General features: G+C 38.5%; 1 protein-coding gene across 1 annotated transcript in view; it reads right to left on the minus strand.

The window, feature by feature from the left end:
- Window positions 1–26,846, minus strand: part of FES (FES proto-oncogene, tyrosine kinase) — a 433,101-nt gene that overhangs the window by 225,433 nt on the left and 180,822 nt on the right. The window contains exons 7-8 of the mRNA XM_053717717.1: window positions 22,395–22,514; window positions 2,935–3,057 (exon numbers count right to left, since the gene is read on the minus strand). Coding sequence (XP_053573692.1) covers window positions 2,935–3,057; window positions 22,395–22,514 — 243 coding nt within the window. The remainder of the gene's footprint in view (window positions 1–2,934; window positions 3,058–22,394; window positions 22,515–26,846) is intronic.

Here is a 26,846-nt window from a genome sequence, read left to right on the forward strand (position 1 = left end):
TGACAAAACCTCCCTCATGGCCCCTTCAGATTGGTGTGAGGGTATGACAGAACAATTATCATCAGCGCCCTCCTGCTCTTCAGTGTTTAAAACAGAGCAATCGCGCTTTCTCTGATAAGTAGGCATTTTGGATAAAATATTTGCTATGGAGTTATCCATTACAGCCGTTAATTGTTGCATGGTAATAAGCATTGGCGCACTAGATGTACTAGGGGCCTCCTGCGTGGGCAAAACTGGTGTAGACACAGTAGGAGATGATGTAGTATCATGTTTACTCCCCTCATCTGAGGAATCATCTTGGGCAATTTCATTATCTGTGGCAGTACTGTCCTTACTTTGTTTGGACGCTATGGCACAATTATCACATAAATTTAAATGGGGAGACACATTGGCTTTCATACATATAGAACATAGCTTATCTGAAGGTACAGACATGTTAAACAGGCTTAAACTTGTCAACAAAGCACAAAAAACGTTTTAAAACAAAACCGTTACTGTCTCTTTAAATTTTAAACAGAAAACACTTTATTACTGAATAGGTGAAAAAGTATGAAGGAATTGTTCAAAAATTACCAAAATTTCACCACAGTGTCTTAAAGCATTAATAGTATTGCACACCAAATTTCAGAGCTTTAACCCTTAAAATAACGGAACCGGAGCCGTTTATAAATTTAACCCCTATACAGTCCCAGCTATAGTCTTTGCTGAGACCCAACCAAGCCCTGAGGGGAATACGATACCAATTGACGCCTTCTAGAAGCTTTTCCAGCAATTTTTAGATCCTCACACATGCATCTGCATGCCCTGCTCTCAAAAAACAACTGCGCAGTAATGGCGCGAAAATGAGGCTCAGTCTATAACTAGGAAGGCCCCCTGACTGGAAAAGGTGTCTAACACAGTGCCTGCCGTTTAATAAACGTTCCACAAGTTTATAAATGCAAATTGTCAGCATAAATATGAATAAAAAGCCCAAATAATCGATTTAGCCCATAAAAATGTCTACCAGTTTTTTAGCCCATAATAAGCCCTTTATTCTGTTTGTTTGACTAAGAAAATGGCTTACCTGTCCCCATGAGGGGAAATGACAGCCTTCCAGCATTACATCGTCTTGTTAGAAATATGGCTAGTCATACCTTAAGCAGAAAAGTCTGCTAACTGCTTCCCCCAACTGAAGTTACTTCATCTCAACAGTCCTATGTGGAAACAGCAATCGATTTTAGTTACTGTCTGCTAAAATCATCTTCCTCTCACAAACAGAAATCTTCATCCTTTTCTGTTTCAGAGTAAATAGTACATACCAGCACTATTTTAAAATAACAAACACTTGATAGAAGAATAAAAACTACATTTAAACACCAAAAAACTCTTAACCATCTCCGTGGAGATGTTGCCTGTGCAACGGCAAAGAGAATGACTGGGGTGGGCGGAGCCTAGGAGGGACTATATGGCCAGCTTTGCTGGGACTCTTTGCCATTTCCTGTTGGGGAAGAGAATATCCCACAAGTAAGGATGACGCCGTGGACCGGACACACCAATGTTGGAGAAATTACCCAGTCAATTCTGCTGCCCTGGCCTAAGCAAAGCAACCACTGGAGTAATTTTTGTAGCAATGTGATAAATGAGGAGATGGGAAAAAATAGTGATGACAGGGAATATATGGAAGAGTGTAGATATAAGGAGTTAAAACATGTAAGATAAGGAGATTATACAATTGCAACACTAAAGGTTGCACCAATAATGTTACTAGGAAACGATCACTCCAGTGTATTTTAAAGTGATTGTAAACTTTAAGTTTTAACCTTCTAGTATATAAAATTATTATTAAAAAAGGAGCACTTTCATTGATTAAATTTTTTTAAGAGGCTTTATTTCTAAAATATTTACCATGTAGAGATGGAAAACATTGTGCCGCTCCTCTGCCCGCATCTTCTACTTTATTTAGCTGAGCGATGACAAATCTATCTTCATCCAATCGTTGCGTGCCCTACAAGCTGGGCGCCAGATGGGGCACGCAACTATTGGATAAAGCCCAATTTCTCATTGCTTAGCTAAATAAAGTAGAAGATGTGGCTGGGGGAACAGCGTAATGATTTCCATCTCTAAATGGTAAATATTTTACAAATAAAGCGTCTTAAAAAATTTAATCAATAAAAGTGCCCCTGTTTTTAATAATAATTTTATATACTAGGCAGTAAATACTTAAAGTTTACAATCACTTTAAGTACAAAAAAAGTATACTTATGGGGGCCAATTTATCATTGTCTGTCCGACATGATACGCTGTAGCGTATTATGTCCGACAGACATCGCTGAATGCCGACAGCATACGCTGTCGGCATTTAACATTGCACAAGCAGATTGTTTGTGCAATGCCACCCCCTCAGATTCGTGGCCAATCAGCCGCTAGCAGGGGGTGTCAATCAGCCCGATCGTATAGGATCGGGTGGATTGCAGACCGCAGCCTCAGAGGCTGCTGACCAGTTATGGAGCAGTGGTCTTAAGACCGCTGCTTCATAACTGCTGATTTCGGCAAGCCTGAAGGCTCACGCGGAAACAGGGGCCCCATGGTCTCAATACATCCAGTAAAAGGAATTTGTGAAAGTCATGAAATCTCAATAGTGCTGGCAGCTCCTCCTCAATCTCAATGGTAATAGATATGATGAATCTGTAAATGAAATTGAACAAACAGAAGGGTTTCACACTTGATTATAATTTCCTCATTCTTAGTATAGGAAACAATTTTGGAATTTAATGCACAATTGTGGCTCCCTTCTGTTTTCTTCTTTTGTTTTAGAGATTTTACAACAAACTGAAATGTCTACAAAATGATCTCTATGTGCCACATTGTATTTTAGTTGCAATTGAGTATTTTACAGGTTAATGCACAGATGTCCTGATAGAACAAATCATTGTCAGTTGTCTCATATGATCTTACTGGCCTGCCGCATCTATGCTGTCTTGCTCGCTTGTAATTTCATAATGAAGTTGTTTCACTGCCTCTTCTTTGGTAATAACTGCTTCAGAGACAGAAGCCAGATCATCTTCCACAGAGGTGAGCCTATAATTAAAAGATACAAAATAACCGTGTTTAATAAATAGTCATTAGCATGCAATTAGTACATCTAAGGTGGATACTATTATATCAATAACAAATTCACCAGTATTCCTAAATCATATTTGTTGATGTTCTAATAATATGTATATGTAAAAAAAAACATTTTGCCAGCTCTTTCCTCATACTGCATAAATAATATGTAATACAAGTACTTAATACTTTTGTGGCTAAGCCTTTTTTACACCCCAGTGCTGAGCCAATTTTGAGCTTTTTTGCTACCTACATTTAAAGGGACAGTAAACTTAAAAACAATATTATTAATATTATCTTAATGACAGCTTGAAAAATCAAAAGATATGAGAGATTTTAGCCCCCAAAATGAAACATACCTCATTTCCTCTCCAGGCTCTTCTGATGGCACTATTGAACTAAATGTAGCTCACTATCAGACCAGATCAGGAGTGTTGTTCATTTAGTTCAATAGTGCGATCAGGCGCGCTGTGATTAGACAGGGTGCCCGCAAACCGCTTTTGAAAAGAAGACCTGATCAGAAGACCCTGGAGAGGAAACGTGGTTAATGTAACTGCATAACGATAAGGGCTCGTCATGTGCCTACAGGTAGCAATGTGCATGATGAGAACACCTCGTCATGTGCATCAAGGGAACATTTAACACATTGAGATCATAATATAAAATTATATATCATATACAGGGAGTGCAGAATTATTAGGCAAATGAGTATTTTGACCACATCATCCTCTTTATGCATGTTGTCTTACTCCAAGCTGTATAGGCTCGAAAGCCTACTACCAATTAAGCATATTAGGTGATGTGAATCTCTGTAATGAGAAGGGGTGTGGTCTAATGACATCAACACCCTATATCAGGTGTGCATAATTATTAGGCAACTTCCTTTCCTTTGGCAAAATGGGTCAAAAGAAGGACTTGACAGGCTCAGAAAAGTAAAAAATAGTGAGATTTCTTGCAGAGGGATGCAGCACTCTTAAAATTGCAAAGCTTCTGAAGCGTGATCATCGAACAATCAAGCGTTTCATTCAAAATAGTCAACAGGGTCGCAAGAAGCGTGTGGAAAAACCAAGGCGCAAAATAACTGCCCATGAACTGAGAAAAGTCAAGCGTGCAGCTGCCAAGATGCCACTTGCCACCAGTTTGGCCATATTTCAGAGCTGCAACATCACTGGAGTGCCCAAAAGCACAAGGTGTGCAATACTTAGAGACATGGCCAAGGTAAGAAAGGCTGAAAGACGACCACCACTGAACAAGACACACAAGCTGAAACGTCAAGACTGGGCCAAGAAATATCTCAAGACTGATTTTTCTAAGGTTTTATGGACTGATGAAATGAGAGTGAGTCTTGATGGGCCAGATGGATGGGCCCATGGCTGGATTGGTAAAGGGCAGAGAGCTCCAGTCCGACTCAGACGGCAGCAAGGTGGAGGTGGAGTACTGGTTTGGGCTGGTATCATCAAAGATGAGCTTGTGGGGCCTTTTCGGGTTGAGGATGGAGTCAAGCTCAACTCCCAGTCCTACTGCCAGTTTCTGGAAGACACCTTCTTCAAGCAGTGGTACAGGAAGAAGTCTGCATCCTTCAAGAAAAACATGATTTTCATGCAGGACAATGCTCCATCACATGCGTCCAAGTACTCCACAGTGTGGCTGGCAAGAAAGGGTATAAAAGAAGAAAATCTAATGACATGGCCTCCTTGTTCACCTGATCTGAACCCCATTGAGAACCTGTGGTCCATCATCAAATGTGAGATTTACAAGGAGGGAAAACAGTACACCTCTCTGAACAGTGTCTGGGAGGCTGTGGTTGCTGCTGCACGCAATGTTGATGGTGAACAGATCAAAACACTGACAGAATCCATGGATGGCAGGCCTTTGAGTGTCCTTGCAAAGAAAGGTGGCTATATTGGTCACTGATTTGTTTTTGTTTTGTTTTTGAATGTCAGAAATGTATATTTGTGAATGTTGAGATGTTATATTGGTTTCACTGGTAAAAATAAATAATTGAAATGGGTATATATTTGTTTTTTGTTAAGTTGCCTAATAATTATGCACAGTAATAGTCACCTGCACACACAGATATCCCCCTAAAATAGCTAAAACTAAAAACAAACTAAAAACTACTTCCAAAAATATTCAGCTTTGATATTAATGAGTTTTTTGGGTTCATTGAGAACATGGTTGTTGTTCAATAATAAAATTAATCCTCAAAAATACAATTTGCCTAATAATTCTGCACTCCCTGTATATAAAAGACCTCTGCAATATACTTTCACAATTTATTTTGTCCCCTTTTCCTATTATTCCATTCTGAAATTGTGAGGTTTTCAGTTTCTGATAGAAACAGAAGTGCAGAACACTGTTATATTCCACATAGCCATTGGCTGCACATTCTAGTGACCTATTTATAGCTGTTCCTAATTGGCCACAACAGAGAAGGTAACCTAAGTTACAACATGGCAGCTCCCATTGTTTTACAGACACTAAAACTTTACACTTATTTTGTCACTATTTAAACAACTAATGAAACTAATGAAAAATACATCTACATGCTATTCTCAGACTAATCTTTTCATTGAATGCATCATTCTATCTAGTATTTATTTAGTGTTTAATGTCCCTTTGAAGGGACACTGTACTGCAATAAAAAAAAAAAGTGAAAGCTGTTTAAATTAAAATGTAAACTTATACACCATTATCAACTGTGCACATCCTAATAATGCACTTTGGAATACAGGTAATTCCAACGAATGCTCAATGTGCATTGAATGGAAGTACCTAGTAACCAAGGAACATGAAGAACATATCAGCTAATTAGCATTAGGAGGAATCCAAGGATGATTAGTAGGAAGTACACAATCAATACAACTATATTAGTTGCAACTACTAGGAGCTAGCTAAACACCTAATGAGCCAATGACAAGAGGAAAATGTATGTACCCATCAATCACCAGCTAGCTCCCAGTAGTGCATTGCTGATGCTGAAAAAGAAAATGTATGCTTACCTGATAAATTGATTTCTTCTATGGTATGACAAGTCCACGGATTCATCCATTACTTGTGGGATATTATCCTCCTGCTAACAGGAAGTGGCAAAGAAAACCACAGCAGAGCTGTCTATATAGCTCCTCCCTTGACTCCACCATCAAGTCATTCGACCGAAGGTATAGGAAGAAAAAGGAGAAACTAAAAGGTGCAGAGGTGACTGAAGTTTTAAACCAAAAAAATATAATCTGTCTTAAATTGACAGGGCGGGCCGTGGACTCGTCGTATCATAGAAGAAATCAATTTATCAGGTAAGCATAAATTTTCTTTTCTTCTATAAGATACAACGAGTCCACGGATTCATCCTTTACTTGTGGGATACAATACCAAAGCTACAGGACACGGATGAAGAACTTTTCTCCCAAAAATAGCCTCAGATGAAGCAAAAGTATCAAATTTGTAAAATTTGCAAAAGGTATGAAGCGAAGACCAAGTCGCAGCCATACAAATCTGTTCAACAGAGGCATCATTTTTAAAAGCCCATGTGGAAGTCACAGCTCTAGTAGAATGAGCTTTAATTTTTTCAGGAGGCTGCTGTTCAGCAGTCTCGTATGCCAAACGGATTATGCTTTTCAGCCAAAAAGAAAGAGAGGTAGCCGTAGCTTTTTGACCTCTACGCTTTCCAGAGTAGACATCAAACAGAGAAGATGTTTGATGGAAATCCTTGGTCGCTTGCAAGTAAAACTTCAAGGCACGAACCACGTCCAAGTTATGTAACAGACGCTCCTTCTTAGAAGAAGGGTTAGGACACAGAGAAGGAACAACAATTTCCTGATTAATATTCTTATTTGAAACAACCTTAGGAAGGAATCCAGGTTTAGTATGCAAAACCACCTTATCAGAATGGAATATAAGATAAGGCGAGTCGCATTGTAACGCAGATAGCTCAGAAACTCTTTGAGCAGAAGAGATAGCAACTAAAAACAGAACTTTCCAAGATAGAAGTTTAATATCTATGGAATGCATGGGTTCAAACCGAACCCCTTGAAGAACATTTAAAACTAAATTCAAACTCCATGGTGGAGCAACAGGTTTAAACACAGGCTTAATTCTAACCAAAGCCTGACAAAACGACTGAACGTCTGGGACATCTGCCAGACGCTTGTGTAGTAAGATTGACAAAGCAGAAATATGTCCCTTTAAGGAACTAGCTGATAACCCCTTCTCCAATCCTTCTTGGAGAAAGTAAAAAATCCTAGGAATCCTGATCTTACTCCATGAGTAGCCTTTGGATTCGCACTAATAAAGAAATTTACGCCATATCTTATGATAAATTTTCCTAGTGACAGGCTTTCGAGCCTGAATCAAGGTATCAATGACCGACTCAGAGAATCCCCGCTTAGATAAAAACATAATTTATGCTTACCTGATAAATTCCTTTCTTCTGTAGTGTGATCAGTCCACGGGTCATCATTACTTCTGGGATATTACTCCTCCCCAACAGGAAGTGCAAGAGGATTCACCCAGCAGAGCTGCATATAGCTCCTCCCCTCTACGTCACTCCCAGTCATTCGACCAAGGACCAACGAGAAAGGAAAAGCCAAGGGTGAAGTGGTGACTGGAGTATAAATTAAAAAATATTTACCTGCCTTAAAAAACAGGGCGGGCCGTGGACTGATCACACTACAGAAGAAAGGAATTTATCAGGTAAGCATAAATTAAGTTTTCTTCTGTTAAGTGTGATCAGTCCACGGGTCATCATTACTTCTGGGATACCAATACCAAAGCAAAAGTACACGGATGACGGGAGGGATAGGCAGGCTCTTTATACAGAAGGAACCACTGCCTGAAGAACCTTTCTCCCAAAAATAGCCTCCGATGAAGCAAAAGTGTCAAATTTGTAAAATTTGGAAAAAGTATGAAGCGAAGACCAAGTTGCAGCCTTGCAAATCTGTTCAACAGAGGCCTCATTCTTGAAGGCCCAAGTGGAAGCCACAGCTCTAGTAGAATGAGCTGTAATTCTTTCAGGAGGCTGCTGTCCAGCAGTCTCATAAGCTAAACGAATTATGCTACGAAGCCAAAAAGAAAGAGAGGTAGCGGAAGCTTTTTGACCTGTAAGTAGTTGCCTGTAAGTAAAATTTTAGAGCACGGACTACATCCAGGTTGTGCAGTAGACGTTCCTTCTTTGAAGAAGGATTTGGGCATAAAGAAGGAACAACAATCTCTTGATTGATATTCCTGTTAGTAACTACCTTAGGTAAGAACCCAGGTTTAGTACGCAGGACTACCTTATCCGAATGAAAAATCAAATAAGGAGAATCACAATGTAAGGCTGATAATTCAGAGACTCTTCGAGCCGAGGAAATAGCCATTAAAAATAGAACTTTCCAAGATAACAACTTTATATCAATGGAATGAAGGGGTTCAAACGGAACGCCCTGTAAAACATTAAGAACAAGGTTTAAACTCCATGGTGGAGCAACAGTTTTAAACACAGGCTTAATTCTGGCCAAAGCCTGACAAAAAGCCTGGACGTCAGGAACTTCTGACAGACGTTTGTGTAACAGAATGGACAGAGCTGAGATCTGTCCCTTTAATGAACTAGCAGATAAACCCTTTTCTAAACCTTCTTGTAGAAAAGACAATATCCTAGGAATCCTAACCTTACTCCAAGAGTAACCTTTGGATTCACACCAATATAGGTATTTACGCCATATCTTATGGTAAATCTTTCTGGTAACAGGTTTCCTAGCCTGTATTAAGGTATCAATAACTGACTCAGAAAATCCACGTCTTGATAAAATCAAGCGTTCAATTTCCAAGCAGTCAGCTTCAGAGAAGTTAGATTTTGATGTTTGAAGGGACCCTGTATCAGAAGGTCCTGTTTCAGAGGTAGAGACCAAGGTGGACAGGATGACATGTCCACCAGGTCTGCATACCAAGTCCTGCGTGGCCACGCAGGTGCTATTAGAATCACTGATGCTCTCTCTTGTTTGATTCTGGCAATCAATCGAGGAAGCAACGGGAAGGGTGGAAACACGTAAGCCATCCTGAAGTCCCAAGGTGCTGTCAGAGCATCTATCAGGACTGCTCCTGGATCCCTGGATCTGGACCCGTAACAAGGAAGCTTGGCGTTCTGTCGAGACGCCATGAGATCTATCTCTGGTTTGCCCCAACGTCGAAGTATTTGGGCAAAGACCTCCGGATGAAGTTCCCACTCCCCCGGATGAAAAGTCTGACGACTTAAGAAATCCGCCTCCCAGTTCTCCACTCCCGGGATGTGGATTGCTGACAGGTGGCAAGAGTGAGACTCTGCCCAGCAAATTATCTTTGATACTTCCATCATAGCTAGGGAGCTTCTTGTCCCTCCCTGATGGTTGATGTAAGCTACAGTCGTGATGTTGTCCGACTGAAACCTGATGAACCCCCGAGTTGTCAACTGGGGCCAAGCCAGGAGGGCATTGAGAACTGCTCTCAATTCCAGAATGTTTATTGGCAGGAGACTCTCCTCCTGACTCCATTGTCCCTGAGCCTTCAGAGAATTCCAGACGGCACCCCAACCTAGAAGGCTGGCGTCTGTTGTTACAATTGTCCAGTCTGGTCTGCTGAATGGCATCCCCCTGGACAGATGTGGCCGAGAAAGCCACCATAGAAGAGAATTTCTGGTCTCTTGATCCAGATTCAGAGAAGGGGATAAGTCTGAGTAATCCCCATTCCACTGACTTAGCATGCACAGTTGCAGTGGTCTGAGGTGTAAGCGTGCAAAGGGTACTATGTCCATTGTCGCTACCATTAAGCCGATTACCTCCATGCATTGAGCCACTGACGGGTGTTGAATGGAATGAAGGGTGCGGCAAGCACTTTGAAGTCTTGTTAGCCTGTCCTCTGTCAGGTAAATCTTCATTTCTACAGAATCTATAAGAGTCCCCAGGAAGGGAACTCTTGTGAGTGGAACGAGTGAACTTTTCTTTTCGTTCACCTTCCATCCATGTGACCTTAGAAATGCCAGCACTAACTCTGTATGAGACTTGGCAGTTTGAAAGCTTGAAGCTTGTATCAGAATGTCGTCTAGGTATGGAGCTACTGAGATTCCCCGCGGTCTTAGTACCGCCAGAAGAGCACCCAGAACCTTTGTGAAGATTCTTGGAGCTGTAGCCAATCCGAATGGAAGAGCCACAAACTGGTAATGCCTGTCTAGGAAGGCAAACCTTAGGTACCGATAATGATCTTTGTGAATCGGTATGTGAAGGTAAGCATCTTTTAAATCTACAGTGGTCATGTATTGACCCTCTTGGATCATAGGTAAAATTGTCCGAATAGTCTCCATCTTGAACGATGGAACTCTTAGGAATTTGTTTAGGATCTTTAAGTCCAGGATTGGTCTGAAAGTTCCCTCTTTTTTGGGAACCACAAACAGATTTGAGTAAAACCCCTGTCCCTGTTCCGATCGTGGAACTGGATGGATTACTCCCATTAACAGGAGCTCTTGTACGCAGCGTAGAAATGCCTCTTTCTTTGTCTGGATTGTTGACAATCTTGACAGATGAAATCTCTCTCTTGGAGGAGAGTATTTGAAGTCCAGAAGGTATCCCTGAGATATTATCTCTAGCGCCCAGGGATCCTGAACATCTCTTGCCCAAGCCTGGGCGAAGAGAGAAAGTCTGCCCCCCACTAGATCCGATCCCGGATCGGGGGCCCTCAATTCATGCTGTTTTAGGGGCAGCAGCAGGTTTCCTAGTCTGCTTGCCCTTGTTCCAGGACTGGTTAGGTTTCCAGCCTTGTCTGTAGCGAGCAACAGCTCCTTCCTGTTTTGGTGCAGAGGAAGTTGATGCTGCTCCTGCTTTGAAATTACGAAAGGAACGAAAATTAGACTGTCTAGTCTTGGCTTTGGCTTTGTCCTGAGGCAGGGCATGGCCTTTACCTCCTGTAATGTCAGCGATAATCTCTTTCAACCCGGGCCCGAATAAGGTCTGCCCTTTGAAAGGTATATTAAGCAATTTAGACTTAGAAGTAACATCAGCTGACCAGGATTTTAGCCACAGCGCCCTGCGTGCCTGAATGGCGAATCCTGAATTCTTCGCCGTAAGTTTAGTAAGATGTACTACGGCCTCCGAAATGAATGAATTAGCTAGTTTAAGGACTCTAAGCCTGTCCGTAATGTCGTCCAGAGTAGCTGAACCAATGTTCTCTTCCAGAGACTCAATCCAGAATGCCGCTGCAGCCGTGATCGGCGCAATGCATGCAAGGGGTTGCAATATAAAACCTTGTTGAACAAACATTTTCTTAAGGTAACCCTCTAACTTTTTATCCATTGGATCTGAAAAAGCACAGCTATCCTCCACCGGGATAGTGGTACGCTTAGCTAAGGTAGAAACTGCTCCCTCCACCTTAGGGACCGTTTGCCATAAGTCCCTTGTGGTGGCGTCTATTGGAAACATTTTTCTAAATATCGGAGGGGGTGAGAACGGCACACCGGGTCTATCCCACTCCTTAGTAACAATTTCAGTAAGTCTCTTAGGTATAGGAAAAACCTCAGTACCGCAAAACATTTATCCAACCTACACATTTTCTCTGGTATTGCAACTGTGTTACAATCATTCAGAGCCGCTAACACCTCCCCTAGTAATACACGGAGGTTTTCCAGTTTAAATTTAAAATTTGAAATATCTGAATCCAGTCTGTTTGGATCAGAACAAGTCACCCACAGAATGAAGTTCTCCGTCCTCATGTTCTGCCACCTGTGACGCAGTGTCTGACATGGCCCTAATATTATCAGCGCACTCTGTTCTCACCCCAGAGTGATCACGCTTACCTCTTAGTTCTGGTAATTTAGCCAAAACCTCAGTCATAACAGTAGCCATATCCTGTAATGTGATTTGTAATGGCCGCCCAGATGTACTCGGCGCTACAATATCACGCACCTCCCTCTGAGCGGGAGATGTAGGTACTGACACGTGAGGCGAGTTAGTCGGCATAACTCTCCCCTCGTTGTTTGGTGAAATTTGTTCAATTTGTACAGATTGACTTTTATTTAAAGTAGCATCAATACAGTTAGTACATAAATTTCTATTGGGCTCCACTTTGGCATTGCAACAAATGACACAGATATCATCCTCTGAATCAGACATGTTTAACACACTAGCAAATAAACTTGCAACTTGGAAATACAATTCAATTAGAATAATATTAAAACGTACTGTGCCTTTAAGAAGCACAGAAGATCTATGACAGTTGAAAATTAATAAATTGAAACAGTTATAGCCTCAATCCTTGTAAACAACACAACTTTAGCAAAGGTTTAATCCCATTAGCAAAGATAACAAATTCTGAAAGCAGGAAACAAATTACAGAATAAACGTTTTTTTTATCTCAGTCAAACTATAATTCTCACAGCTCTGCTGAGAGAAATTACCTCCCTCAAAATAAGTTTTGAAGACCCCTGAGCTCTGTAGAGATGAACCGGATCATGCAGGGAATACAATGAGTTGCTGACTGAAATATTTGATGCATTGTAAAAGCGCCAAAAAACGGCCCCTCCCCCTCACACACAGCAGTGAGGGAGAACAGAAACTGTCAGAAAAACAGATTAAGCAACTGCCAAGTGGAAAAATAGTGCCCAAACATTTATTCACACAGTACCTCAGCAAATGAAAACGATTTTACATTCCAGCAAAAACGTTAAACATAATCTCTAGTTATTAAACAGCTTTATGTATTTCTTACAGTGTAATTCTAGTGAAGTACCATTCCCCAGAATACTGAAGTGTAAAGTATACATACATGACATTATATCGGTATGGCAGGATTTTCTCATCAATTCCATTGTCAGAAAATAAAAACTGCTACATACCTCTATGCAGATTCATCTGCCCGCTGTCCCCTGATCTGAAGTTTACCTCACTCCTCAGATGGCCGAGAACAGCAATATGATCTTAACTACTCCGGCTAAAATCATAGCAAAACTCTGGTAGATTCTTCTTCAAACTCTTCCAGAGAGGTAATAACACACTCCGGTGCTATTTTAAAATAACAAACTTTTGATTGAAGATATAAAACTAAGTATAATCACCATAGTCCTCTCACACATCCTATCTAGTCGTTGGGTGCAAGAGAATGACTGGGAGTGACGTAGAGGGGAGGAGCTATATGCAGCTCTGCTGGGTGAATCCTCTTGCACTTCCTGTTGGGGAGGAGTAATATCCCAGAAGTAATGATGACCCGTGGACTGATCACACTTAACAGAAGAAATCAAGCGTTCAATCTCCAGGCAGTCAGCAGCAGAGATACTAGATTTGGATCTTGGAACGGACCCGGAATGAGAAGGTCCTGTCTCAGTGGCAGTTTCCACGGTGGCAGAGATGACATTTCCAACAGGTCTGCATTCTTGCTTGAAGAAAATAAAAACTAACATTTTATCACCTCTTTCACTTTACCCTTCCTATTACTTAGAGTAGGCAAAGAGAATGACTGGGGGTGGAGTCAAGGGAGGAGCTATATAGACAGCTCTGCTGTGGTGCTCTTTGCCACTTACTGTTAGCAGGAGGATAATATCCCACAAGTAAAGGGTGAATCCGTGGACTCGTCGTATCTTATATAAGAAATATGTACATATGCTTTTAAACAAAGAATACAAATAGAACATTATTAAACATTTTATAATGACATTGAGTCTCCTAAAATCGCATCCTCTTTCTGATTTATGAAAGTTTAGTTTTGACTTTCCTGTCCCTTTAAATTGAAAAAAGTTTTAACTTCATAATTTTTGGTGAAAAAAAAAAAAAGAAAAGAAAGAAATGGCTACAAGTATAACTGACAATGTTGGAATGAAATGCACTTCAGTCTGCACTAAATAAAAGAAGGTTTAGATTTATTTTAACACTTTGTATGAATATTTGCTGCTGCACATCATTTTTGTTGGTTTGTGTAAATTCAAATATGGTCTGAAAAGAAATGCCAAGAATATGTAAAGTTGTAAAAACTGAACCACAAAAAAGGATTGACCTTTATCAGTTAATAATAGAAGCACTTAGCTGTATTTTTTTTTAAAAAATTTTTTTTTGTAAAAATATATATCTGCTAACAGCTACAGTATATAAATGTTTTCAGTTTGATTATATACATACCAGGACTACCCTCACATTTTCTATTGTCTTTCATAATTTCCTAATATTAGCTCCAGGGGTGAGCTGATTACCTAATCATTTTTGCGATTTGGTAATCTACTACATGCTCCCCATATCTGTAGTTTTTTTAAATGCCAAGTTCACCCATTTTGTATGTGGCCACTGGCCTAGAATAAAAAAACCTGATTGTAAAACTTATATCCTGAGTAAAAAATCTGCAGCAACATCACAACTGGTGCCTCTTGCTGCAAGTTGTAAGTCACTCTCCATTAAAATCAATGGAGCAGCATCTATCTCCTAACTGTTGAATTTTCAGCACATCATGTGAGTTTCACAATGAAGGATACAGGGATTCAATAGAGTCTTTATGGATTTCACGTTTGGCCTAATGAAGGTAAAACAAATTCCTCAGAATTAACCTTGTTTGTAACCCAATGCAATTGTAAAGCAAATACATGATTAGACAAAACAAAGTCTCAGTTATAGAATAATTATTCAAAATGTCTGAGGTCTGTAGATAGATCTTTGTCCTTACATAAAATTAATAAAAAATACGTCAAACTACTTCAAGAAGCAAAAGGTAGGTAGGTGATGGCAGTTGCACAGGTTTGTCGTGAAACTGTTGCTGCTGATTGGGTCACTTTATATTTTATCTCAGGACCAGCAGTTCACTGTAGCTCCTGGGCATTATTTTAACTGTGTGTGTAGCCCCTTTATGCAGATTAAACACATAGACATGCAGGGTCACTAGTGCTAAAGTGACATACTCTAATGAAGTAGAACATGTCCTTTTAAAGGGACACTGAACCCAATTTTTTTCTTTAATGATTACGTTAGATCATGCAATTTTAAGCAACTTTCTAATTTACTCCTATTATCATTTTTTCTTCGTTCTCTTGCTATCTTCATTTGAAAAAGAAGGCATCTAAGCTTTTTTTCTTGGTTCAGTACTCTGGACAGCACTTTTTTTTATTGGTGGATGAATTTATCCACCAATCAGCAAGGACAACCCAGGTTGTTCACCAAAAATGGGCTGGCATCTAAACTTACATTCTTGCATTTAAAATAAAGATACCAAGAGAATAAAGAAAATTTGATAATAGGAGTAAATTAGAAAGTTGCTTAAAATGTCATGCTCTAACTGAATCACAAAAGAATAAATTTGGGTTCAGTGTCCCTTTAACATTATAATGACCTTTAAGAACAGGTTCCTCCACTGCACTGAAATGTTTATTAGCCATAATGCAGAAAAACCCGGCTCTTCTGTGAACCGAGTTTGTTTGCTCTTGAGAAAGACAAATGTATCATTGAAACGCATTGAGCAAATTGTGGTTGTAATTGAGCTTTTAATACAGCAACAGAACATTGTTTTTATGCCTGTGAATCTGAAATAAATCTTGTGAATTTGGCACCTATTAAAGGGACATAAACCCCATTTTTTTTTCTTTCATGATTCAGGCAGAGTATGTCATTTTAAAGAACTTTCAATTTTACTTCTATTATCTCATTTGCTTCATTCTCTTGGTATCCTTTGTTGAAAAGGATACATAGGTAGGCTAAGGAGCTGCTGATTGGTGGCTGCACATATATGCTTCATGTTATTGGCTCACCCAGTATGTTATTTAGCTACCAGTAGTGCATTGCTGCTTCTTCATCAAAAGGATACCAAGAGAATGAAGCACATTTGATAATACAAGAAAATTGAAAAGTTGTTTAAATACACAATAGTGCATTATTAATTTCATTTGAAGCATTTTGCAGCATTTTGCAACATTGGCAACCTCTGCACATAACACATATGGCAGCAGGCCTCATGAATGCTCATTTGTCTCTGAAAGCAAATGCACGTGGCTTACTCTAGTATGGGGCTGGTACATTAAAAGATATTGTTTGAGAATGATGAAAGAAATATATTTTCTAGTATTTCTAATGGATTGGAAATAAACTACTGTAAACGTATCATGCTTTGAACAAGGTTTTCTTTAACTTTCAAACAAATGTTAAACTTACTGGCACACAGGCTGTCTCCTGTTTACTACATTTGACATGAAACCCAAAACATATTTTCTGATTCAGACACAGGATACAATTTTTAAAAAAAGTTTCCATTTTTTTTTTCTATTATCAAATTGACTTTGTTCCCCTGGTATTCTTTGTTGAAGAAGTACCTAGGTCGGTGTCTGGAGCACTACATGGTAGAAAATAGTTTCTGCCATTTAGAGATCTTGAAAATGGATAACATTCTTACAAAACTGCCGCTATATATTGGTCAAGACAAGTCCCTGCTTTTCAATAAAATACACCAAGAGAATGAAGAAAATTTGATAATAGAAGTAAATCAGAAAGCTATTTAAAACTGCATGCTCTATGAATCATGAAAGAAAAAAACATTTGGTTTCATTTAACCACATCCCTAAAATCTTGAACTAAATGTGTAGATAAATCCTGTCTATGCCCACTCAACGAGATACTCTTTTTGAAATAATTAGTAATATTTCCTCTGTTATAAATAGACTTTAACAAGTAACTTGATATTTATATTTTTCAGGAGAAAATTATTTTATGATAAAAAAGTATAAAACAAACTAACGGCCAGATTACGAGTTTTGCATTATGAGTGGCTTAGTAATAACTTGCAAGTTATTTCCACCGCTCAGCTTTAATAGCGCTGCTATTATTTCCAAAACCCGGCGTTAGCAGGCAATATGGCAGCGTTGAGCTCCATACCGCACACAAATACCAGCGCTGCTTTGAGCTGGTTTGACGTGCTCGTGCACGATTTCCCCATAGACATCGATGGGGAGAGCCGGCTAAAAAAAAGCCTAACACCTGCAATAACGGAGCGTAAAGCTCCGTAATGCAGCCCCATTGATTCCTATGGGGAAATAAAATTTATGTTTAAACCTAACACCCTAACATAAACCCTGAGTCTAAACACCCCTAATCTGCTGCCCCCGACATCGCTGACACCTACATTACACTTATTAACCCCTAAACCTGCTGCCCCGACAGAGCCGACACCTACCTACACTTATTCACCCCTAATCTGCCTCCCCCAATGTCGACGCCACCCACCTACACTTATTAACCCCTAATCTGCCGTCCCGAATGTCGCCGCCACCTACCTACACTTATTAACCCCTAATTTAAATCTAAATAAAAATTACTATTATTACCTAAATAATTCCTATTTAAGACTAAATACTTACCTGTAAAATAAACCCTAAGCTAGCTACAATATAACTAATAGTTACATTGTAGCTAGCTTAGGGTTTATTTTTATTTTACAGGTAAGTTTGTATTTATTTTAACTAGGTAGACTAGTTAGTAAATAGTTATTAACTATTTACTAACTACCTAGCTAAAATAAATACAAACTTACCTGTAAAATAAAACCTAACCCGTCTTACACTAAAACCTACCATTACACTAAAATTAAATAAATTAAATTACAAAAATATATTTATCTAAATTACACAAAATAAAAAAGAAATTATCAAATATTTAAACTAATTAACCTAATCTAATAGCCCTATCAAAATAAAAAAGCCCCCCCAAAATTAAAAAAAAACCCTAGCCTACACTAAACTGCCAATGGCCCTTAAAAGGGCCTTTTACGGGGCATTGCCCCAAAGAAGTCAGCTCTTTTACCTGTAAAAAAATAATACTAACAACCCCCTAACAGTAAAACCCACCACTCACACAACCAACCCCCCCAAATAAAAACCTACCTAAAAAACCTAAGCTCCCTATTGCCCTGAAAAGGGCAGTTGGATGGGCATTACCCTTAAAAAGGGCATTTAGCTCTTTTACAGTGCCCAAAGTCCCTTATCTAAAAATAAAACCCACCCAATAAACCCTTAAAAAACTAACACTAACCCCAGAAGATCCACTTACAGTTTTTGAAGACTGGACAATTGACATCCATCCTCAAAGGAAAATTCTTTCTTCAATAGCCATCGAAAGAAGTGGATGCTCCGCGCCGGATGTCTTGAAGATGGAGCTTGGATGAAGACTTCTCCTGGCTTCATTGAGGATGGATGTCCGGTCTTCAAAAACTGTAAGTGGATCTTCGGGGGTTAGTGTTAGTTTTTTTTTAAGGGTTTATTGGGTGGGTTTTATTTTTAAATTAGGGACTTTGGGCACCGTAAAAAAACTAAATGCCCTTTTAAGGACAATGCCCATCCAAATGCCCTTTACAGGGCAATGGAGAGCTTAGGTTTTTTAGGTAGGTTTTTATTTGGGGGGGTTGGTTGTGTGGGTGGTGGGTTTTACTGTTGGGGGTTGTTTGTATTTTTTTTTTTACAGGTAAAAGAGCTGATTTCTTTGGGGCAATGCCCCGCTAAAGGCCCTTTTAATGGCCATTGGCAGTTTAGTGTAGGTTAGGTTTTTTTTTTTGGGGGGGGGGGGGTTATTTTGATAGGGCTATTAGATTAGGTGTAATTAGTTTAAATATTTGATATTTTTTTATTTTGTGTAATTTAGTGTTTATTATTTTTTTGTAATTTAGATAAATGTATTTTTGTAATTTAATTTATTTAATTTTAGTGTAATGGTAGGTTTTAGTGTAAGACAGGTTAGGTTTTATTTTACAGGTAACTTTGTATTTATTTTAGCTAGGTAGTTAGTAAATAGTTAATAACTATTTACTAACTAGTCTACCTAGTTAAAATAAATACAAACTTACCTGTGAAATAAAAATAAAACCTAAGCTAGATACAATATAACTATTAGTTATATTGTAGCTAGCTTAGGTTTTATTTTACAGGTAAGTATTTTTTTAGTTTTAAATATGAATAATTTAGGTATTAATTGTAATTTTTATTTGGAATTATTTTAATTAGGTTAAAGTTAGTGGGTTAGGGTTACGTTAGGGTTAGGGTTAGACTTAGGGTTAGGTTTAGGGGTTAATAAGTGTATGTAGGTGGCAACGACATTGGGGCAGCAGATAAGGGGCTAATAATATTTAACTAGTGTTTGCGATGCGGGAGTACGGCGGTTTAGAGGATAATATGTTTATTATAGTGGCGGCGATGTCCGGAGTGGCAGATTAGGGGTTAATAATTTTATTTTAGTGTTTGCAATGCAGGAGGGCCTCAGTTTAGGGGTTAATAGGTAGTTTATGGGTGTTAGTGTACTTTGTAGCACTTTAGTTATGAGTTTTATGTTACAGCTTTGTAACCTAAAACTCATATCTACTGACTTTCAGGTGGCGGTACAGATCTTGTAGTTATGGGCTGTCCTGCTCACTTTTTGGCCGGGCAGGCAAACTCATAATACTGGCGCTATGGAAGTCCCATTAAAAAAGGACGTTTTGAAAGGTGCGGTAGTTACGTTGTGTGACAGCCAAAAAAGTGTGCGGTACAGCTGCAGGGCCGTCTTTAATATTGACTGGACCCTGGGCAAAAAAATTCTTGGGCCCCCCCACCCCCCACCCCAAGGCAATTTCGCTCTCCACCCCAACATCCCAAAAAACAACTAAATCAATTTATTTTATAATTGTTTTCAATTTGTTTCATTTTTTTTAAATGATTAGCCCAGCAGTGATGATTCACTGCTGGGCTAATCATTTAAAAAAAATGAAATAAATTGCAATATCTGATACTGGACCTAAGCAGTATTAATAAGTAAATAAATATATAAATTCCTCCACTGTGGATTCATTTAATATTCTTTTGAATGTGATTCTGGTGTGAGTTTAGCTGGTTAAAGAGATTTAGGGCAGCCAACAGGAGCAAAGCAAGGTAAAGACTGAGGAGGAAGCATCGAAGTGCAGTATACATTTACTGACTGAAACAGCAGAACTACTATGAGAAGCTGTAAAATCTGAGACAGAGAGAAAACAAAAACTATAAAAATAAACCTTACATTAATGTGTGAAGTATCAGCATGACACTATACATCAGCCACAGCAGCACATGTCACTTCTTTGCTAGGAACAAGTTCCCTCTCACCCTGCACTAGACAATGCTGCATGGGGAGGGGCGTGTGTGCACTCACTTATTCTTCCTACTTACACCTTTCTACAAAGCACTGTTCCACTAAAAAACTTCAGTTAGTTGATCTTAGGGCCACAGCAGAAAGAGCAGGGCTAAGGGGACCAGCAGACTGGATGCTGTCTGCCCAAGGCTGCATGGATACAGTGTGAGATGAGTCACACAGCCTCAAGACTGAAGAGAGCAGTGTATGCAGCTGCACAGATGCTCAAAATCCTCATGTGTCTGCCGCTCCAGCTTTCTGCTGCATGCGCCTACAGTCAGCCCTACCCAGAAACAATCCCCACAACCAGAGCAGTTACCTGGTAACAGTGGTAACCCCAGTAGGACATTTTCTGATGCAGTGGGAATGGCTGGATGCCGAGTTAGGGCTTTGCATTCAGTGCTGCACAGTGCACATCTAAAACAGCACATGGCAATAGCTTGGCATGTCACATGACACCGGCACGGTCTGGCAGTTTTTTTTTTAAAAAAAATATAAGCAGAGTACTTTTGACTGTGACATTATTAGTACTGAATGTGTGTGTTCCCCATGTCACATCAGCAGTCTGGGCCCTGGGCAGCTGCCCCTTTTGCCCTGTGTTAAAGACGGTCCTGTACAGCTGTACCTACAAGACTAGTAATAGCAGCGGTAGTGAAAAATCAGCGTTATACTCATAACGCAAAACTCGTAATCTAGCCGTAATTGTTTTAAACCAGACTCAGTACAATGTACCCTTAAAGGGACAGTCAACACTAACATGGCTATTGTTTAAAAAGATAGATAATGCCTTTACTACCGATTCCCCAGCTTTGCACAACCAACATTGTTATATTAATATGCTTTATAATATTTAAACCTCTACATTTCTGTCTGTTTCTAAGCCACTATAGACAGCCTCTTAATCACATGCTTTTTATTAGCTTTTTACAACAGGAGACTTCTAGTTCATGTGGGCCATATAGATAACATTGTGTTCACGCCCGTGGGTTCTGCACAAGACAGAAAAAATGCAAGTAAATAAATAAAAAGTCATGTGATCAGGGGGCTGTCAGAAGATGCTTAGATACAAGGTAATCACAGAGGTTAAAAGTATATTAATACAACCATGTTTGGCTTTGGTAATAAAGGGATTATCTATCTTTTTAAACAATTCATTTTTTTGAGCTGACTGTCCCTTTAACTTTAGCAAAGTCTGTTTGCTGACTCTACACAGGAAAGAAGATAGAGGTACCTTTGTATTTCACTTGAATATTTTTTTTACACTTTAACTAGATTTTGGTGATAATGTTTACACTTCATATTGTTTAATGCAGCATATGGAAACAGAACAAAACAGACATAAGCCTACATACCATGCAAGTTGTTAACATAGAGCAGCTATGAAGAAATCTAGTAATATATTTTATAGCAGCTAATTTTTAGTAACCGATATAAACTTGCTGCACTATTATTTACTGACAGTGTGCTATGTGTAAGTCTCTTAATAATAGTAGTAACTGAAGGCTACTACATCTGCACTACATTTAATCATATCACTGGAGTATTTTATTGATTGCTTTTGCCTATAACAAATACATATAATGCTGTCTTTGTCATAGTATCTACCTATATACACACACAGCACATTACCAGACTACTTAAGCACACGCCATCAATATGCTGTCCATATAAACACACAGAAACACAGATTCTAGAAAGCAGAAAATAACCATAGGTCCAGCAAGTCTGCGAATATTTCCTGTAAAGTATTGTAAAGTGTAACTTAAAATAGTTTGTAGTATAACCTTATGCTAATCCCAGCCATTCTTGTAGCCCCCACAGTGTTGGTCATTACCACTTCTAATGGAACTTTCCTCCATGAATTTACCACCCTTTCTGTAAAGAAGTGTTTCTGTAAGTTACACCTGAACCTACCTACTACCCTTCAGCTTGAGATCATCATCCCTTGTTCTAGTGTTGCTCTTTTTCTGGAAAATGCTCACAGTCTCAGACTGAATGTTTCTAAGCTACACACATTACTCTATGCCTAGTTATGAATACCCACTGTCTATTGCCTGCCAACATCTATACATATGCCATATCTATAGTGCCCATACTGATATACCAGTTGCCAAAACCTTTATGCTGATACATACAACCCTCCTGTTTTGTACCTAATGGGTCAATAATTACACAGATACTTGTTATACACTGCGCATACCTCTTGCATATCCCACAAATACTTACGTGTGCTGCACGCTCTCTATTGTTAAATCATTTAACTGCAGTTCTTCTGCATCCAAGTTATCTGTCTCTTCCAGCAAGCTGATGTCAAAGTTTACTTCAGGTGGCAGATCTGTCACTGACCTATGTAAAAAAACACACAAATTGTTCTTATGCACAGAGTTTTCAGGAGATAAGTAATGCATTATTGCCATCTTAACTTGCTTTTTTATTGCATTTCCCTGCTTTGATTGCCCTGAAAATAATGATCTTTGCATTTATATTCTATATAAGGTTTACTTGAGAATGCAGTTTGTTAGTGTGATATATTAGTGTATACAGGATGAGGCACTTTTTGTGAAGCCCTTTGTGCCAGCTCCAGTCTTTCTAATACACATTTCATACTTTTATCTACATGTGCTGCAAATTTTCACATTTGTTTTCAATTTAGAGCCATTGTATCGATAGCATTTGCGAGGAAATAGGGAAATTGCACAACAATCTAGTGATCAAATGGTTAGCGCTACTGGAAGAGCACAATCCACCAACAGATTATGGTAACCAGATCATATAATGAGGAAGACAGGAAATGCAAAATGCCACACAGAGAACGTTTCTCAGCATTTCCAGTAGCAATATGTTCCTCAGAGTCACTAAACACAACACAATTATTACTGATTTTAAACTAATCTATGATTAATCATGTGGGATAATCATGTATATGCCATAAAAATGTGCCCATTTATTGGCATTTTTCTAGAAGTAATCATAGGAATTATTAAAAACAGATGGAACATTACAATACTATAATATCTTAGAGACTGAGATTGCAATTAAATGTTTATTCTTCTGCAGCAATATTTAATATATCAATGAGTGTTGGCAACTGTTAATAAAAGAAATAGTTTAAGATTAGGTTATAAAAAACAAAGTCTAAAATCCTTTGAATTGATGTCCACTTTTCAGAGACTAATAAGGACAAAGGCTGTAAGGGAATTAAAGATAACTGTATCTGCCATCAAATTCTACTTTACATGTCACTAGTCTAATACACTGCCTCTGTAAATGGCAGCACTCAACCTGTCTCTCTCTCTCAGGCTGTGTACAGTGGTACAGTCAAAGCTTAGCACTGTGCCAGACACAGATAAGAACCAAAAGGACCATCATATTTCCTTCTGGAGTGCTAAGTTATAGAATAGCCTGATGCACATCTCAGGCAATCTTCTACCAGCATATTATTTTATTATTGACTTGTACATGCACAACAGGTTCCAAGCCCTGAGTTAGAGATGTTCTTAAACTTGAGGGTATTTAGCTCATTAGAAAAGAGCTTTCCATCTCGATGTCCCCCTCAGCTTTCTGCCATCATTTGCACTGCCAGTGGCACATAAGTTCCTGGCATGTTTAAGCAGGAAGGTAAAGTGTTTGCAGATCTAAATAACAATTAAAAAAAGACAAGGCTTGCACCCAGTGCAGGTGCACCCTAAGTTAATTGCTTGGTCTTCCTTGAAGGGCCATTATAGTGAAAAAATAGTATTCTCTAATTTGTTAGCGCATGTAATCTAATCACTAGTGAGCCTGCAATACTACTCAGGAGCCATTGAGAACTGCCGTACCTGTTCTTAAAAGGCCATTATGGTACTTTGTTAGAGCGTGTCATTTTAGAACTAAAGACCCCATATAACTCACGCAAAAGAGTTAAACACATAGTTAAAGTATTGCTCCGGAACACGGAGGACTGCTAGCCCTAAGTTGAAACTGGCACTGACCCAATCAGCAGTGGTAGTCAAATGGTCTCATTCCACCTCTTCAGAACCTCCCTGGTGCCTAATGTTGCATGTGATCACTATAACTCTCAGTTTAGGCGCTTCCTACTGTGTATATCTCCATCATGCATACATGAAGTACTTGTTATCAAAAAGCAAATAGGGCCATGAGGAGATTGACAGAATTATTTCTGCACATAAGGAAAGAAGCACATAAGATGATTTTCTTCCTCACTGAAGTTCTTAAAGGAAAACTAAACATAGTAGAATAATTTACAAATACAAAATATAAAGATATTGCAATAGCACTTACTTTGAATCATCTGAAATGAGCAGTAGAATACTTTCTGGCAGATTTCAAAGTTAATCCAATTTTCTCTCCCCTGTATCATGTGACAGACAGCCATTTACAAAATACATATTCCTAAATACTGAGCACTTTTGCACATGCTCATTAGAGACTGGAGCCTCTGAAAGTGTGCATATAAAAAAGAATGTGCACCTTTCGATAATGAAAGTATATGGTAACGTTTTTTGTATTTTTTATTGTATGCTTTATCTAAAAATAGCCCTGGTCCTTAAAGGGACATTAAACACTAAATAAATGCTAAAAAGAATGATGCATTCAAAGAAAAGATTAGTATGAGAATAACATGTAGATGTATTTTTTTAAAGTCTCACAAACTAAGTGTAAATTTTTAGTTTCTATAAAACAATGGGAGCTGCATGTTGTAACTTAGGTTACCTTCACTGTAGTGGCCAATTAGAGACAGTTATAAATAGGTTACTAAAGTGTGCAGCCAATGGCTGTGTGGAATCAGTGTTCTGCACTTCCATTTTTAACAGGAATGAAAGTATAGTGTAGAGTTTTATATATATATATATATATATATATATATATATATATATATATATATATATATATATAAAACAAGAGGTACGGCTCTGATGAAGAAGGCAGACGAATGTCTCTTAGGCCTTTGAAACGCGTAAGAATTTGTCGTTTTTGCTGTACATTTACCTCATAAATTGAGGTTTTCTTTGTGAGTAGGTTCTCATTATTAGTGTTTTATCTATCTAATAAAAGGTTAATACACTATCAGTGTCCCCTTTTTCTCTACCTTTTATGAGCCTTTGTGAAGTTTCACCACTCTCCAAGGAAAGGGAGTTTGAAAGTTTCTACCTTTGGGGACTTCAAGAGTAAAAAAGGACCTGCATCAAAAACCAGTGGCCTGTCAAGACAGTTGGATTTGATGGTGATTACGTCATTACTTACCTCATATGGATTGAGGTTTTCTCAAGTAAGTGTACACCCTTGAGGGGACCTTATCTGAAGATTTTGGGATTATCTGGATTTTACTTCATTACACATAATCTGGCTCCTTTACCTATGTGTTTATGGACATTATTGTGATTGTTTTAACAACATTATTACTTTGTTTTATTATAATTGATATATTGACTGTTTGCTTTTATTTATGTATGATCTATTTCTCTATGCTAGGCAGCGCTAACCGTGTATTTGTTTCTAATATATATATATTAAGCAATCAAAACAGCAACAAGCCAGGATTTGAATTAAAACAAAAAGTCAAATATATATAAATTATATATATATATATATATATATATATATATATATATATATATATATATATATGATTTATCAATTTATATTACCATCTCAAACTGTTTAATATCCATTTAATGAGACAATTTACAACCAAACCCATTAAATAAACTGACACAAGGAACTCACCAGGGGAGAGGCAATGAAGAATAATTTAATTTATAGTACATTCATCAGTACATAAAAACAATTTTTTTCATAGACTACAAAGAAAAGGAGTATTACATAAAAAGTGAAGTAAACAGTACAGCTACCTTTACAAATAATGAGGATGTTAAAACAAACTGAAAATAAAGTATAGGGCTTATTTGCAACATTTAAAGCAATTCTTGGTTACATTGTATAATTCAGTATTCTCACTGAAATGCAAGATGCAGCCTACAAAGTTTGCACATTAAAAGAAGCATTGCAGTGCACAAATGACATGCTCTGAGTAGCAAAGCTGGGTAATGACACTGACACTGCTGATTGGCTCAGGACCAGCGGTTCTCCTTATTAGTGGTACTTTAACCATACATTTAAACCCTATGGTCTAGTACACTGTCCTGAGCACACCTGAACTTGGGTGGGGTGCTTAGACCAAGTGGAGATGGTCAGTCTCCCTGGTTATGTTAAATACAAATACAAAATTTGTTTTTTTAGCACACCTTTCAAAAAGTTTAAATCCACATCTGGGAGTGCTGCCAATATCAACCAGTAATTACACAAACAAAAAGGTATCAGCGCACATCCATTTATTTTCAAAAGCACAAAATATTTTTTGAACTGCTGCAAAAAAATTATCCTGCAAATACATCAAGAGACAACTATTCTTTTTAAATAATATTGGGAACTTAGTCACACAATATGGCCATATTTTGCTTAGCCGGTCACCACTTACAAGGTGCCCCAATTCGACTGGTCCTAACACTACAGTCCTTTTGCAACAGAGGGCTTAATCATTCCTGCTTTTACTCTTCATAATAGAATGAGACTCCTTGGCTTTTTTTTTTTGTTTAAGCACCCCACCCAAGTTCAGGTGTGCTCATGACAGTGTAAAAGAGTTGTGAATAAAAAGCCAGGGAGTCTCATTCTATTATG

This window comes from Bombina bombina, chromosome 6, assembly GCF_027579735.1.
Source record: "Bombina bombina isolate aBomBom1 chromosome 6, aBomBom1.pri, whole genome shotgun sequence".
Taxonomy (NCBI): domain Eukaryota; kingdom Metazoa; phylum Chordata; class Amphibia; order Anura; family Bombinatoridae; genus Bombina; species Bombina bombina.